At 42.4% G+C, this 15,131-nt stretch overlaps 2 protein-coding genes and 1 non-coding gene across 4 annotated transcripts; 1 reads left to right on the top strand and 2 right to left on the bottom strand.

Annotated features, from left to right (window-relative positions):
• Nucleotides 1–501: 501 nt before the first annotated feature.
• LOC115043261 (inter-alpha-trypsin inhibitor heavy chain H3) lies at nucleotides 502–7,257 on the bottom strand. 2 transcript variants are annotated; one of them, XM_029501565.1, is made up of 22 exons: nucleotides 7,138–7,257; nucleotides 6,900–6,929; nucleotides 6,723–6,746; nucleotides 6,038–6,192; nucleotides 5,763–5,867; nucleotides 5,494–5,656; nucleotides 5,228–5,338; nucleotides 4,992–5,120; nucleotides 4,746–4,862; nucleotides 4,502–4,670; nucleotides 4,267–4,392; nucleotides 3,972–4,153; nucleotides 3,603–3,788; nucleotides 3,363–3,502; nucleotides 3,002–3,162; nucleotides 2,856–2,882; nucleotides 2,694–2,753; nucleotides 2,017–2,130; nucleotides 1,622–1,823; nucleotides 1,318–1,490; nucleotides 999–1,110; nucleotides 502–877 (listed from the first exon to the last, which is right to left on the bottom strand). In XM_029501565.1, the coding sequence occupies exons 1-22, from the start codon at nucleotides 7,249–7,251 to the stop codon at nucleotides 739–741; spliced, it is 2,739 nt and encodes a 912-aa protein (XP_029357425.1). In that variant the 5' UTR covers nucleotides 7,252–7,257; the 3' UTR covers nucleotides 502–738. The 2 variants fall into 2 exon arrangements, with proteins under 2 accessions (XP_029357425.1, XP_029357426.1); XM_029501566.1 differs by lacking the exons at nucleotides 6,723–6,746; nucleotides 6,900–6,929 and having other exon boundaries at nucleotides 7,138–7,152.
• Nucleotides 7,258–8,533: 1,276 nt separating this feature from the next.
• On the bottom strand, nucleotides 8,534–14,015 carry mustn1b (musculoskeletal, embryonic nuclear protein 1b). The gene is made up of 3 exons (XM_029501568.1): nucleotides 13,925–14,015; nucleotides 13,683–13,806; nucleotides 8,534–10,064 (listed from the first exon to the last, which is right to left on the bottom strand). Exons 1-3 carry the CDS (start codon nucleotides 13,931–13,933, stop codon nucleotides 9,949–9,951), a joined length of 249 nt encoding a protein of 82 aa, XP_029357428.1. The 5' UTR covers nucleotides 13,934–14,015; the 3' UTR covers nucleotides 8,534–9,948.
• trnae-cuc (transfer RNA glutamic acid (anticodon CUC)) lies at nucleotides 13,143–13,214 on the top strand. Its single transcript has one exon. It is a non-coding gene; the product is annotated as a tRNA-Glu (tRNA).
• Nucleotides 14,016–15,131: the final 1,116 nt, after the last annotated feature.

Below are 15,131 nucleotides of genomic sequence, written 5' to 3'. Positions count from 1 at the left end.
GTGTATGCAGGACAGTCATCCAGTCCTGGCTTGCCTCTCAAGTTACCTATTTCAGATTTTTATTCATGTATTTACTGATTTTAAAAGCCCAGAAAACAGGACCCAAACTACCGCGTTGCTTAGTAAAATAATGATCAGGATCATTTCATAAATACCACATCTTTTCTCTCTATTGACAACAAAGACATGTTTTACCGCTTGTCACCACCAAAGTATGATTTATTAGGTGCCATGTATTAGTTTTTTGCTTTTTGTTTTTGAATCCTAGAGTGAATTTCACATGAACTACAAATCTGTTCATGGCTTGCAGCCACATCAGACCCCATCATGCACGCTTTCAGCTCAGCTCCGGACTTTAGAAAAGTATTAAAAAAATCTCAATGCCAAACATGTTTTGGGAAAACAGAGAAATTATGTGACTGACACTAACCCGATAAACCAAATTTTCTATTCTATTAAACAACGTTTGGAACAGTGAAAAACCAAAATGAGACGAAGAAATCTAGTTCATCAACTTTTCCCCTTTATTCTAATACAATTGATAGTTGAGTATGTCACCCAGTACTCCTCCCTGTATCGGATTATTTTTATAATTGCAGCAAATATACTCATGATGAGGCCTGTTTGCCTTTGGGTACATGATGTTAGATTATTCATGGTGCATGTGCAGGCACATTTGATGATTTATTTTATGATTTTGACAATTTCCTTGGTCAACTTCAAAGGTGTAATCTGCTTTCAAACTGTTTTAAAAAGCCCAGACACAATGTAGTCCCTCTCATCTCCATCAATGAGGCCTGTTCCATTATTGTGGATGAACCAGCAGGGAATGTTTTCTCCGTTTTTTACGTCCCTCCTGAAATCTCTCTGCCAGCCTCTGTGGACAGAGACAGAAACTTTATGGAGACAAAACAATATTTGAAGCGCACACAGCAAGTAAGCGCTATGTATTCAGTTACACTGAGAAAGAACACGCTTATCTGACACGTGAAAAGTACCTGGTCACATTGAGCTGATGTCCTTTCACAAACATAGTGGCATCTGGTTTCTCCAGAACTTCTCCTGGACGCAGATCTGTCACCTCATAGTCAATCCCATGGTAGAACTGTCCTGGAGCATGAAACAACATTTACAGTATAAATTACTTAATCATGTCAGTCTGGTTCTGTACCTTGACAAGTGAAGTAAAATAATTACAATTGTCTTTTTTTTTTGTTTGTTTGTCTGCTATAGAGGGAAGAAAAGAAACTTGAATAATTTCTGTTCCCCTGCTGTAAATCATGCACACTACTTGATGGCAAATGTCTTATGTTGTACCTAGCAGGCCGTGGACAGAAGGGGAAAGCAGGTGAGTGTCCAGGGTGTAGAAACCCAAGTAGTCCTGATGGTATGGGTGCTTCTTCCACACTTTGTGCAGCAGGATGACAAACTTGACTGAATCTTTCAGAGTTACCGTCAGGCTGCGATCCTTGGACACAACGAGATCCACACTGGTGGGAAAGAAAGAAGGGGAAGTGAAGAATGTGAAAATTATTCTTTCTGAACAGTACTTTACATTTTGTATTATTTATGCAACGGCTGGTCTTTTTCTTTTACTGAAGGAGATGGGGTGGCCACTCACTTGGGTGCTTTAAGAGAAGCTGAATCGGACCACAGCAGTTTGGCTCTATTGCTGTCCTGGAAGACTGAGATGTCCCGAGTGCTTACCTCCAGCCTCACCCCCAAAGCCTGGTGGATGATGCCAAACCGCCAGAAGTAGGTGTTTATTCTCCCATTGGGGGGAATTTTCTTATCTCCAATTATCTGACCATTGACCAAAATACCTGAGAGACAATGTCAGATTCAATTAATCACTGTTCAACAATATTACAAAATTTCATAGTGAATAAGTGTATAAAGAGAGCCAAAAATATATAATTTGGTAAAGTAATGGTTATACAAGGCCACCTGGGACCGACATGTTCTATTTCTCAGCTTGTTCAAAAGTTGTAGTGTTAATCAGGACCTGAGTCTGACCTGTTTCTGTGTCTCTGACGAGAGTGAAGATGGTTCCTGGTTTGTCATTGATGTTGAAGCACAGAGAATCATTTCTGTCTGGCAGCTCTATCATGAAATGAGGATCTCCATCCACTGCAGGTGATACCAGGGTACAATGACAGTGATGAGCAAAATAATTTTGACACAGCTCTGCTTTAACTAAATGCTAAAATCTACACAACAACATGCTCATACTAGCAGTATGAACATGTTGTTTAGCATGTGAAGTTTACCATGTTCATCATTTTAGTGAAGTATTATAATAAAAATCTAACACTTGTGGATTAGAAAATCCGTTTGCTTCAGGATAAAGGATAAGTAAAGCCTTCTCAATTCAATATTGTGGACATGAACATACAGTATTTATGCTGCAATGATGTGAACCCTATAGAAGAGATCAGAGGATGAAGCCAGTTGGATTCATGATGAACTGAACTATAATTTGTCACAATGTGGGTAAAAATTTTTATCCAGTATCAGTGCTAGATCAAAACTTATAAGATTCATGAAGTCCGAAGAACTCATACTTTTAAATCCATGAATGTCGCTTAGAATGCTCCTGGTAAGTTATCTTGTAGCTGTTGACCTAAAATGGCAGAACCTGAGTGACAAACTAATCCAGAGTTATGCAACCTGTTTGGTAAAAATAAACTTACCAAAATATGTCGGTGTTGCCTGGTAATGTGTGCGCTGTTGGGGGCTGTGATATCGATATGCTAGATACAGGAAGAATAGCATCCCAGTTAAAAGACACACAGTGAATCAACATAAATATACAGACCTTTTTATGAGATATGGTAAAAATGTGACTGCCTTACACACTCTTTCTGCCTGTTGTCTTTGTTCTGTTAAAAAAAAAAAAGCATTGATGAATGAACTTGGTGCATTTTAATGTTTGTTTATTTATTTATTTTTACTGCTGGACTGTATCACTTTTCAGCCTTCATCCCCTTTCCCCTCTTACCCTCAGTCAGCTTGTTGGCAATGAGAGGAGCCTCTGTGCTGTCCTCAGTTTCAGGCTTGATGACCACCATGGAGGTGAGAGGTGTGACAAAGCTGTACCGAAGAGACATGTCCAGTGCCTTGGCTGTGGCATTGCCTTTCTCATCTGAGGAACCAGTCTTGCTGTGAGAGAAAAAATTATACTCAGGTTGCCATCTATGTCGCTGTCATTCAGAAAACCACCATGGAATCCATTAATGTATGACCTGAGGTAATCATTAAAGTGTAAAGTTAAAAAAGAAATTAATGAGAGCGGTGGAGAATAAGAATTTTCAAATGGAAGCACTTCACGCCTCAGCTTGAATCAAATGACCCAAACTGACCTCTTCTCCAATAGCTGTTGTATGGTCAGATAAGCCCAGAGCCGTTCTGTGAAATCCCCAAAGATGTACTCCTCGTCTGGATACACAACATTCCAATTAATAGCACTGGCCTGACCCTGCACTTGGAAGTCCTCCTCAGGCTACATGTAAGTATAAATAAAGAGGAGATACTGACAATTAGACAAAGTAATGAGCCACCTTACTGCTAACTCCCCATATCTGCCGTGTCCCTCTCCTTACCCCCTGCCCGTACACCTCAACCAAGAAGTTGTCCAGATCGTTGTCTGCCAGCCGACCCGCCACCACAATCTCCGAACCATTGAACAACTGGCTGAAGTGGTTGGTGGTCACAAATTCTACTGTGTTGTCAGGATAACGCAGGTCCACCTCTGAAAGCAGAGGGCTGGCCACCTCGTCATAGAAACCCTGGAATAAATGAAATGAAATGCACCTTTAAACAAAACGTATAGTTGTACAGATGATTTTTCATTATAGTTATATTAAAATTGTTACGTAATATTCAATATTGAAAGTGCCATAACTGGTATTTTTACATTTAACTTTACAAAACTCTATCTATTGTAGCAGAATTGTATTTGTAGCCCCCACCTGGAGTTGGAGAGCTGCATCTGAAGCTTCATATATTCTGCGGGCAACTCCATTGTTTTGTTTGCTCATCACATCAAGGAAGGCATAATCAACATTGTTTCCAAATCCAAGACAGTACAGAGACATATTTCCTCCAATAGCTGAACGCACATTCTCCTGGATCTTTGGGAGGTGAGACTCTCCTTCACAGACACAGCAAGAACAAATTTAATGCCAAACATAAAGTGCATTGGCCACATACAGTATACAGTCACATAAATATGTCCCACAGTATGAACTTCCTCTAGAGTCTCACCTGAATTTGGCATGCCATCAGTCAGTAAAATAATCATATCAACGCTCCTTTCTGGGAGCCTGTTCGCCTGTTTGTCTTTGATTAGCATGTCCACACCTTTCAACACGGCAGCGTTGATATCGGTTCCTAGAAAAAATGTGTGCAACTAAATGTATAATATCAGAGTGCATCTATATGATGGTCAATTAAATACTACATTTGGCATGAAAGCTGGTGTCTCTTGTTTTCTATTAACCTCCAACGTCCACTATGCGTTTCACATAAGCAATGGCTTCAGCCACATTTTCTGTGGTCGCTTTGCTAAGTGATTCCTTCCAGGGAACGATCTTGTCATCAAATTCCACAAAGCCGAAATGGTCCTCCTCGTGGATGTCGTTGAGTATGGCCAGCAAGGCCTCCCGTGTCTGCAAAAAGGTCAGAATTTAAAATGTGGGCACGTGGGCATCAGGGCATCAGAAACGACATCAACAGTCTCTCACCTGGGCAATCTTTCTCCCACCCATTGAACCACTCTTGTCAATCACAAACACCACATTCTTTGGGACTCTGGGCAGGTCAGGAGGAGCAAAGAAGTGAACAAAGTATCCGTTCACAACCTGCAGGGAGGAAGTCATCCATCATCATCCAGACAAGGAATGTCAGTGACTGAGTAGAGCTAAAGATTTGAAGTGTTGGATAAATGTGTGTTCATCAGATACAAAGTACAGCATCTGCTGACAGATGACCTGAATGTCCCCGAGGCTCTGTGCTCGGTTTACGTCATAATTGATGAGAAAATCTCCATCAATGAGGGTCCCATCACAGCCTGGACACTTCCTCTGCTGCTCCAGAGTTGGTGAGAAAGAGATGTGTGCCTGACCACAGTATAAATAATTTTAGTGTCATTTTTAATTCTTTGGCATAAATATTTAATCTATTTACTGGTATAATTTTTTATTTTCATGTACATGGTACTCCTTACCTTTTTGTCTGTGACAGTTTTCTCCACCAGAGGGAGCAGGTCATTGCTGAGGAAGGTTGCATGGGCATCAACAAAAGCGATGCCCTGAGGCTCATAGATGTCTGCAACAATCTGTCTCCACACAGACACACACAATATCAGTGAGACAGATAAAATGTGTGATGTATAGCTCATTAATGTTGACACATATATTATCACACTCTGTTACTAAGAACAGAGGAGCGCTTGACCAGAAAGTTTGTTTCTAAAATAGGAGTGAGCACAACCTTAAACTCTTGCACTGGTTCTTTGGGTTTAACTCGGGTTAAAATCTCATATTTTCCCATTTTCCTTTGAAGGAGCTCCTCATAGGTCAGAATGAAAGTCACGTTACTGCTGGCTGCAACGTTGACAGACACTGAAAACTTCTCCATCTTTCTCCCAGAAGCCCTGTGATGAAACACAAACATGGCTGGCGACTTCTGTTGTCAAAGTCATCACTTAGAGCTTTACAAAAAGTCCATAAAAATGTGATTGTTCACTTTACATGACTCACTTGACCAGTCCAGCAGTCTGTCCAGAGGAAACAGCTTTTTCATATTGTTGCTTGGCTTTCTCTTTCTCCTTCACCTCCCCAACATACACCTGACCTTCAATTTCCCTGTGATGAGCAAAGTAAATAATCAGTATCATCGAGAAAAATCTGCTTCAGAGCCAAGATGTGAAGGGAAGGGGGGGGGAGTTCGGATAAACGTTGTCCCGTACAGATGGTGGTAACACAAGCAGGAATATTGTCAGAGAGGAAATGGGACTGGGGAAAGACTGACTGACATGCTGAAGTTGGTGATGAAGGCGGTCTTTGGCAGCTCCACATCGAAGAAGATTTCCTGGGAGGTGTTTGCTCTGTTCAGGGCCACGGATGTCATGACAGTGTGGGCGAAACGAGACGTCACTGTGCAGTCCACTGTCACACTGTGCACTTCCACCTGAGACAGAAAGAGAGGATTGGTTGGAAAGACAAAAACTCCAATAATAGTCTAAATTTCCTTATCTATAACAAGCACGTGCAGCATTTTCATCAAAGTGGGACTGCCTGAACATTGTTGTTTTGATCCTATACGGGAGTCTAGGAGTCACATCACATATCACACAAACTAACATTTGTGTGATGTCCCATCACTTCCATCAGGACATTGTTATGCTCAACATGTTTGTAATTGCTTTTCCCTTCTTTGAAAGATTTATTCCCTCTGCTATCTGTTTTTTCAAATCAATTTCTGTGTCGCATCACTGTGTTTATGTTTACAAAGTCCAAACATCGGTTTCGACAAAGCCTAGTCTATTTGGTTAGTTTAATGATTAACTGTTTTCCTTTTTCTTTTCTTTATCTATTGTTTACTTATGTGTTGAGCCAAATGACAAATTTTTGCAAGCAATAATCCCAATAAAATTAATTATAATAAAAATGAAATGTATCATCAGAATAATAAAAAAGACACAAAGATTATTTTCATACCTTGCCTGTATCTGTACTTCTTTTCTGTAACAATAAAAGAAATATGAAAATAAAGGAGATGAGTTAAAGCTATTGCTTCATGATATTCAATAATATGAATTATCCATTTGCAGCAGACCTGTTTCAAATGTGACTTCTACTGTTACATGTGTGTGTCTGTGAATAGTTAGCATATACCTGCACTGATCTGACAGCTCCTTGTGACTCCTGAAATAAAAATAGAGCTGCAAAGTCACGCACTTGCAAGGTGCACTTTAACAATAAATATGAAATGCATGTCACACATGAAAACAGGAGGAGTTGGTAAGAGTGAAGTAATGGTAAAACTGAACGGGACAAGTGCTGAGGGAGTTCTTTGTAAGAGAGCAGACTTGATTAAATCCAAACTTCCAGTTGAAACAAACACAGAGTTTACCTGTGGAGCTCCATGAGCTTCAGAGATGATAAGAGCCCCCTGGGCCAGGCCGGGCAGCCAGAGGCAGGCGCAGCCCCACAGCAGCAGCCGTCCAACACCCAAGAGTCCAGACATGACCAAACTTCAACTGAACACTGGCTCATTTCACTGCTGAAGAAAAACCTTTGATTCCAGGAGGGAGGGACAAAATGTTTGTGGGTGTGTGCTGAGTAGTGTTGACCAACAGAACTGAGCTCAATGGGCAACAGACCCTGTGGCAGAAATGCTGATGCTTGTAAATCTTAAAGAGAATGTCTGTTCTCAGAGTTAGAATTGGATGTCTATCTTACAAGCATTGCAACCAGAGCCCCAACTCCGATGTAAAAAATATGCCAATTTGAAATCACCAAAAGTCTTATTTAGTGCTTTTTACATCTACTATACATATATCATCACAGATCATTTATCTTTGTTGCTACACACAGTTTGTAATTAAGCTACATTGGTTTCCCGTGTATCTGAATGTCCTCTGTTGTTTAATGTCTCTGAATACTAGAACCTAAATGTAAAAGTTAATCAATAATTTGTTTGATACCTGAGATGAATGTCATCAACATGAGATGAATTTCCTTCACCTTGTCATCATAATGAATAGTCAATGATTTCTTGCTCTTTCAGCTGGCCTCCTTCACTCAGCAGTTTACCTGCTTGACGTGTATGCTTACGTCATTTCCCATTTAGCAGCACACAGTGGACTACTGTAAGAAAATCAGAAGGACTGCCTTATATACAAGTTTAGATATGTATCCCACTAGAACATGTTACTGGGCAAGGCATACATTTGACTACAATGTGTCAATGTGAAAGTACATTTGTCCAAGATCAAGATAAAAAAAAACAAAAACAAAACATGGTGACCAGAGCTCCAAAAGTTCCAAATGTAGATTTAACAAATAATCAAGCAAATTTTGGCTGCATATTTGCAGAGGTGAAAAGCTGAGCCTGGTGAGCAAACAGTGTTATTTTCCTACTTGGGCTCTACTCCACTGTCACCAACACCAGCTGCCTAAATTGGTCCAATCCAATCCAATCCATGCTGTTCAAGAATAACTCAATCATTCTCCTATGAATTTGTCCTTTTTTTACTCTTGATAATTTACCATTGTGAACTATTAGGTTTTAGCTTTTCAGTGTGTTCACAAAAGTGTTTTCAGTCAGAAGATGAAGCACAACTTTTGCCTTATGCTTCTTCCTCCTGCTGAGTGAAGTGAAACTGATGAGTCATTAAAGTCCATATTAAATAACCATATAACATACAACCCACATAGTGAACTGGGGTCCGTGTGTCCCTGAACACATCAGTGACTGTTGTCTTCTTTGCCTGAATAATAATCCAGCCATTCCAGGTAGTCAGAAATACATGTTGACAAAATGCTCTTTATTTACTTAAGACAAAAATAGTTATTTTGTTCGCCGCACTATAAAGGCAGACACATGTTCAATTAGGCTTCTGGAAAAGTAACAAGACAGTCAATAATAACCTCATTAACAATTTTGTCTTGACCATAAAGAACAAAAAATCACACAGAGAGTGAAACTTGCCTCCACTACAAATAAGACAATAAAATAACAATCACTCAAGCAATTACATACAATTTTCTGAAAATGTGACTGAACTTAGCATTTTATGTTGATCTTCAGGATTGTCCTGTTGAAATAGTCTTCAGGTTGACACATTTACTTGCCTTAGATGATTTTGTTTATTTTAAACTACAAATACAAAAGATCTTTATTAATGTTATGATCTTGAATATCATTTTTTTCATTATAAACCAGGTTCGACAGTAATGTAGGCTGACCAAGCGTCCTCTTTTCCCTGGACATGTCCCCCCTCCCCAGGTTGTCATTGTGTGGGTTAGCGTGTGTGACGCAATCCCAGAGAGGCGGATCTCCAAAACTCACAACCAGAAAGCAGCAGACACCGGTGGTGCATCTGAAGCATTCAAGATGAACTGCGAAAAAAATTCCCAGTTTACCGACCCGTTCGGGACACATGGCAGGCTGAGTGCACCATGTGCAGAGCTGATACAGATGTGTGTGTGTCCAGTCAAGGACCTCGCAGCTCATAGGGACACAGAGAAGGCAGTGCGAGGTGAGAGTAGTTCAGCAAAGTTGACTGAGTCCTTTGTGAAACGTTGATTTTTCTAACACAGAAGAGACATTATTTCTATCATTTCTATATATATATTCTCATTCAAATGAATAGGAAAGCGTGTCCAACCTTTTGGCCTCTACTGTGTATATATATATATATATATATATATATATATATGTATATATATAAAATGTACAATTGAGGCATAATAAAGAAAGAAGAATAAAGAATGTTCAGTAACCTCTGAGAAGCCTATCTGAATTTCTGCCATTGAGAGATATTATTTTGTAGTATAACAAACAAAATATTCTATCCATACATATATACTTCAAATATATTAACATTATAAGGAATCTTTGAGTAAACTGCGAGGATGATTTAAGTACGCTTTCTCGTGGCTGGGCTGTGACCCCTGATAGATAAGTATTAAAAGCACAGCTGATCAGACATCATAATACGGTCGAAATCTGCTGCACTGTTCAAACTGCAAAGTACAATAAATGCTTACTTAGCAGCAATGTCAAACAACCGGAGCACACAACCATACCCACTGACCCCAACACCTACAAAAAAGACCCATTGTGCAATCCACATTAAGCAATAACAAAGTTGACCCAAAAACTTAGACACTACCATGTGTGTTTCTTCAGAATCTTCTGTCCTGTCGCTGCAGTTGTCTACTTGCTGAAAACACTGGCTCCAGGAGCTTTGGCAGCAGCTGACTTCTCCAGGGCTGTCTCTGTTCCCGACCTCACACCACTGAATACAGATGGAGCCACTTTCCCCATTCGCTCTGCACCAGGAAGAGGCAGACATAGAGTGCCATCAGAAAGACTCTTTAACTGGATCCATCTCTCATCAAACAATGGGAATTATTAGTAGACTGCTGGAGTGTTTGTATGTATAATGTATGTACCTGATTCCATGAACAGAGTAATCACACAGGACCCTCAGATCAGTTTGGCTGACAACTGTGGACTGTGGCTGTGGACTGACCACATATGTCTAAATATTATGGGGTTTAACAATTTCTGCCTTGTGCACAAGCTCTAATGTTATGTATCCCACATCCTGATGTTAGTGCAGCTTCTGCTGTTTAGTGCTGTTGTGTTCATGCCGAAGTCTCTCTGGAGTTTCTCCACACAGGTCAACAATACATATCGTTGATGTGCTGGGAAACATCATCAGTGATGTAACCCGGGGTCATTGGGTGTTTTGGGTCTTTCAACATCAGACACCCTCGCCCAGACAGCCCGGCCGGGGTTGATCAGACTCCAGGCTGTGTCCCAGCAGCGTTTGCCCAAAGATCTGCCCTCTTGATCCATAGACACCTTGTGGCTTTCTCTGTGGCCTTAGTTGCAGACCTGATGGCCTTCCTCTTTGCTTCCTTGGTGAGGCCCAGCAGCATGAGAACTTTGGGACTTAGAACTTAGGGACCGGCCAGCAAATCTTCGGCAGCCCACCTCCAGAGGTTCACAGCAGGTCTTCCAGCCTTGCTTCGTGCATTCGTCCACACTGGCACACTATTTCTCTTTGGCCTCATCCATACGCTCTTCCAATGGCACTGTGAGCTCCAGGATGATCAGCTGCTTGGTAAAGTCTGACACAATGATCACGTCCGGTCAGAGTCATGTAGATGTTTTCCTGGCTGGGATCTCGCCTGTGGTTGAGTACAGGGCATCTCTCCGGCTCTGTGGAACCTGATGGTCTTCGTCTTGTGGTGGCCCTTGATGGTGTTGATGGCCGTAGCTATGCTGTGACCAGCAATAGCGCCCGTCTCCAAGGGCCTTTGGGCAGTTGCTGAGGAGGTGTTCCAGGATTCCCTGTCCTGAACACTGGGGGCAGGATGCTTTCCAGATATTGGACCAGGTAATATTTCACTGCAGAACATTCTCCCATTTAGTCCATGCTCCTTGTTGCCCCATTCCCACCATCCTGCTAGCTTATTCTTCTTCCACGCCTGCCCGCGCTTCCTCCTGAACAACATGTTGTTGTTCTTTGACCTTGGCCTTGTCCACCGTGGTTACTGGGTAGTAGCCGATCCTTGCACACCGTGTGGCTATCGACCCCACCAATGCCTTCTGCCACCTCCAGAGCTTTGTCTGCCCTCCATTTCCTGCCTGTTCGCACCTGGATGCCAGCCGATGTCACCTTTGATTCCCTGTACTGCAGGACTTCCTGTGTTCTAGACACCATGAACTCTTCAGCGAGTCCGCTGACTGGGAGGTGTAGGAAGTTGCTTGTACTATCCAGGGTGGAGTTGCTCAAACTGTGCTGGCAGCTGCTGATCTTTCTCACCATCAGCCTCAATGGCTGTTATGGGTACTGTGTACACCATCAGAGACCACAGGATCCAGGGCAAGATGGAATGCTGGTAAACCCAAGCCTTGAAACTCCCTGGCAGACCTGACTTGTCAGCCCGACTCAGCCAGTCCTCAAGCTCTTTGTTTTCTGGATGGACACAGAATCTTTGAGGCTGCAGTCAAAGCGCTTCCCAAGATTCTTAACTGGCTGCTCTGTGATGGATGGGATGGTGACTCCAGACAGTGAGAAGCAGATCTTGTCAACTACTTTTCTCCTCTGGAGCACTAGAGAGCTTGATTTTACTGCCTTAAAGCCCATTCTTGCTCTTTCCTTTCCCTGCCTTCGGTGCCACTCTGCCCGATGCACCGGCATGCGCTTCTCCCTCAGGATGTTGCGAAGCTCAGCAAGTGGTTGTTTTTCTTCTTCACCAGCCGCCCTCTGCAGTTTTTGAGGCTTTAGAGTTCTTGATGCAGTCTGTGGATCTGGGTGGCTCTCTACGGTTCGTTGTGTAGTTGGTCTTGGTTCTCCTGGTCTCAATGTGGCCAAACTTCTCAGCAGCATAGCTGACTATGATTGCCGTCATAGTCTCAAGCCATGGGCCCACCTCCCCATTGGCTGTGGCCTCCAGGATCTGGCTCACGTCTGCACCAAACTGTGACCACACTGCTTTGCTGTTAGCTGAAGGCCACTTGATCCGCTTCTGTTGGACCGTGCTGGGGGGGATTTGGTGGCTCTACTGCTTGGAGGTGCAGGGCTCTGTGGGGTGATTCCTGGCCGGGGTCCTCCTGTGTCTCACCAGGATCAGATCCTGGTCCCTGCATTTCAACCTGGCCAGGTGTATTTTAAGCAGCGCAGGTATTTGCACACTTTCCCGCAGATGTATCTTGCATTCATTGTTGAATTTCTATTTGCCTGGGTCGATGCCGTTTGACCTGTCTGGTTGGGCACCCCTGGGGGTATATCTCAGAAGGCTTTTCCATCACAATTTTGAGTTTCTTCCTCGCGGAAGACACAGATTGGAGGGCTAGCCCTTCCTGTCCTGGGTGCCGTCTTTCCATTTGTCACCAAACTGTTCCTGGTTGCCACTCAGTCTGTTCCTGAGAGTCACTGGCTAGGCCACATGTTGTTTAGTGTTGTTGTGTTCATGCTAAAGTGTCTCTTGAGTTTCTCCACACAAAGCAATCATCATAGTTTCTCAGTTAAATCTTGATTTTATTTATTTCCTCCTTTTTTACTTCTTGCTACTTGTACAGAGCAAATGCTCAGTAATAAGCTGCCCAGCAGCTGCCCTTCAATATTTGCTCTGGCTAGCTCACCCACACACCCGCAAACAGACACACACACCCACGAAATTGTACTTATGCAACCTCCACCTCAACATAATCATCTGGCCCCCTGGTTTGCTTTTCATTAACTTTCGACTTGACTCACTTAGTATAGATTTTTAGTGTGCCGTGCGTGCGTGTGTGTCACACACAATCAACACTGCCTTCCTAAATCAAACTCAGGGTTAGACTACATCTGCGCTACTTCTTATAAGTTAACTGTGCTCTGGCACAGACATCAGTCCCTGGTGGTCTAGTGGTTAGGATTCGGCGCTCTCACCGCCGCGGCCCGGGTTCGATTCCCGGTCAGGGAACGCTTTTGTTTAAAAATGGTGATGTTGGAAACTTAACGTATTATATAAACTCGGCTGCTGCAGAGAGACACAGGTTGAGCAATTGAAGTCGCTATACGTATACTTTAATAATGCATTCATAACAATATCAAGACATTAAAATACCCATGTAACTATTTTTGGTTCATGACTTGATCCATCTGATGCCGTTCCTGTATTAAGTTATTTCTGTCGTGAATTCTTACTGATGACTAACACTGAAACAGTGACAGATATCTAACTGTTGAAGTTTGTGCCGAGCAAAAATAAAAAAAAAAAAAAACAAAACAAAACAAAAAAAAAAACACTGGGAATGGAGAAACTTTTGGAAAGGGCAGAGAAGCTATAACCATTTTCCAGTGCTGTTATGGTTGAGCTCTGACAGGGTGCTGCATCAGGTTTGGTGCGGTTGTGTCAGAGGAAACAACATGAATAAAACTTCATACGTACCACACTCCATCATGACCTCATAGGTCTTACTCTTAACCTCGCCCTTCAGCCCCAGTTTACTGCGAGCTCCTTTCAGGTCCTCCTCCTTCATTGGGGGACGCTTCTTCTTCTTCACCTCGACTGGCTGGAGTTTAGTAAAGAAAGAAGGAAATATTAGGACTCTTCTTATGGAAAAGAAAAAAAACATTAACAGTAAAGCGAACCCTGTAACAGCATGTGACATTTGACATGACTTGGCTTACCTGTGACATGGTGATTAGATTTGTTGTGTTGGTTCAACAGCCTCTTTCCAGTGTCTCACAGTCGCTGCTGTTTTTCTTGTGTCTGTCTTTGTCTCCTGTTATATATAGTCCTGGTCCGGACCCAGTGAGTCCGTCATACCCCCTACCCCACTCTGCCTGTTGTCAGTGTGTATTATTAGGTGTGACGTGATGGATGGTACAGCTGGAATGGGTCCCCCATTTTTTTACGATAAGCTTACAGGCCAACAGCTGATAATTCAGCACACAACACAAGTGGCTGTCTGCCTCCACCTCCCTAACTCATCCTGGAAGGAATACACACTTCTTTTTTTTAATGTTGGTGTGGGTTTTGGAAAGAAAAGGTACTGAAATAGTTCACCCTCCAGCAACACCTCTCTGCAGCTCCAGTGGTTGAGACTCAGCCTGCCCATTGTTACAACTAGATTTAAACCTGAGCATTTGTATAGACAGTTAAGATATGGCACAACTGAATGAGGGCTCAAAGGGGCGAAAAATCAACCCAACTGGAACCACAGGAAGCTCTTCGCTGCCCTTATATTGCGAGCAAGGAGCAAAAAGAAGTCAGATGAATCTGAAGCCATGCAAGACGCTCTAATGTCAGTCACAACCACACCTGATGTTTAAACATATAGCTTTAGCAGCTTTAGCAGCAAGATGCCTCATCAGTATAAATTAACATGTGAATAACTGCATTTGGATTCAGCTCCTACAGCAGTTTGTTCCCCCTTAAATGAAGCAAACTTAATTTCTGTATAGGTGAAAAAGTCATCTCTACCTATCATATTATTTTCGAGATCGAGATGTTTGATGCATTACAGATGTTCGTTTGCTTTTACATCAGAAATACTTCCTTACATCCTGGTGGGACACGGTTTATTTTAAAAGTGAGCAGAGAGGAAAGGTAATAGTCGTCAGAGTGTTTGGTATCATCATGCTAAATTGAGCTGTTGATTGTAGATGGACAAACTGACTCACACTTACTGTATTAACCAGGTCTTAGTCACAGCTGAGTTCATGTTCATGCTGCTGTTGGTAGCCATCCCTGACTGGGCATGAGAAATGTGTGTTTACTGACTTACACTTTAACTACTGAAAACAACCTGCAGCTTCCTGAAGCATCACTCTGGCACCACACAGAGGAGAAACCAAAAACATGCTGCTGAGCTCACAGCCTGCACAGGGAAAG

This window comes from Echeneis naucrates, chromosome 5 (genome assembly GCF_900963305.1).
Source record: "Echeneis naucrates chromosome 5, fEcheNa1.1, whole genome shotgun sequence".
Taxonomy (NCBI): Eukaryota; Metazoa; Chordata; class Actinopteri; order Carangiformes; family Echeneidae; genus Echeneis; species Echeneis naucrates.
Note: the sequence above shows the minus strand (reverse complement) of the source record. Positions and strands in the feature narration are given on the sequence as shown.

Excerpts from the sequence above, each read along its gene's own strand:
- LOC115043261 (XM_029501565.1), bottom strand. The coding sequence starts at position 7,251 with ATGTCTGGACTCTTGGGTGTTGGACGGCTGCTGCTGTGGGGCTGCGCC. Across the intron at positions 6,193-6,722 it reads GAAGTACAGATACAGGCAAG|GTGGAAGTGCACAGTGTGAC; the intron begins GTATGAAAATAA and ends TTTCTGTCTCAG. Across the intron at positions 2,754-2,855 it reads ACAACAGGCAGAAAGAGTGT|CATATCGATATCACAGCCCC; the intron begins GTAAGGCAGTCA and ends TCCTGTATCTAG.
- mustn1b (XM_029501568.1), bottom strand. Across the intron at positions 10,065-13,682 it reads TGAGGTCATGATGGAGTGTG|AGCGAATGGGGAAAGTGGCT; the intron begins GTACGTATGAAG and ends TTCCTGGTGCAG.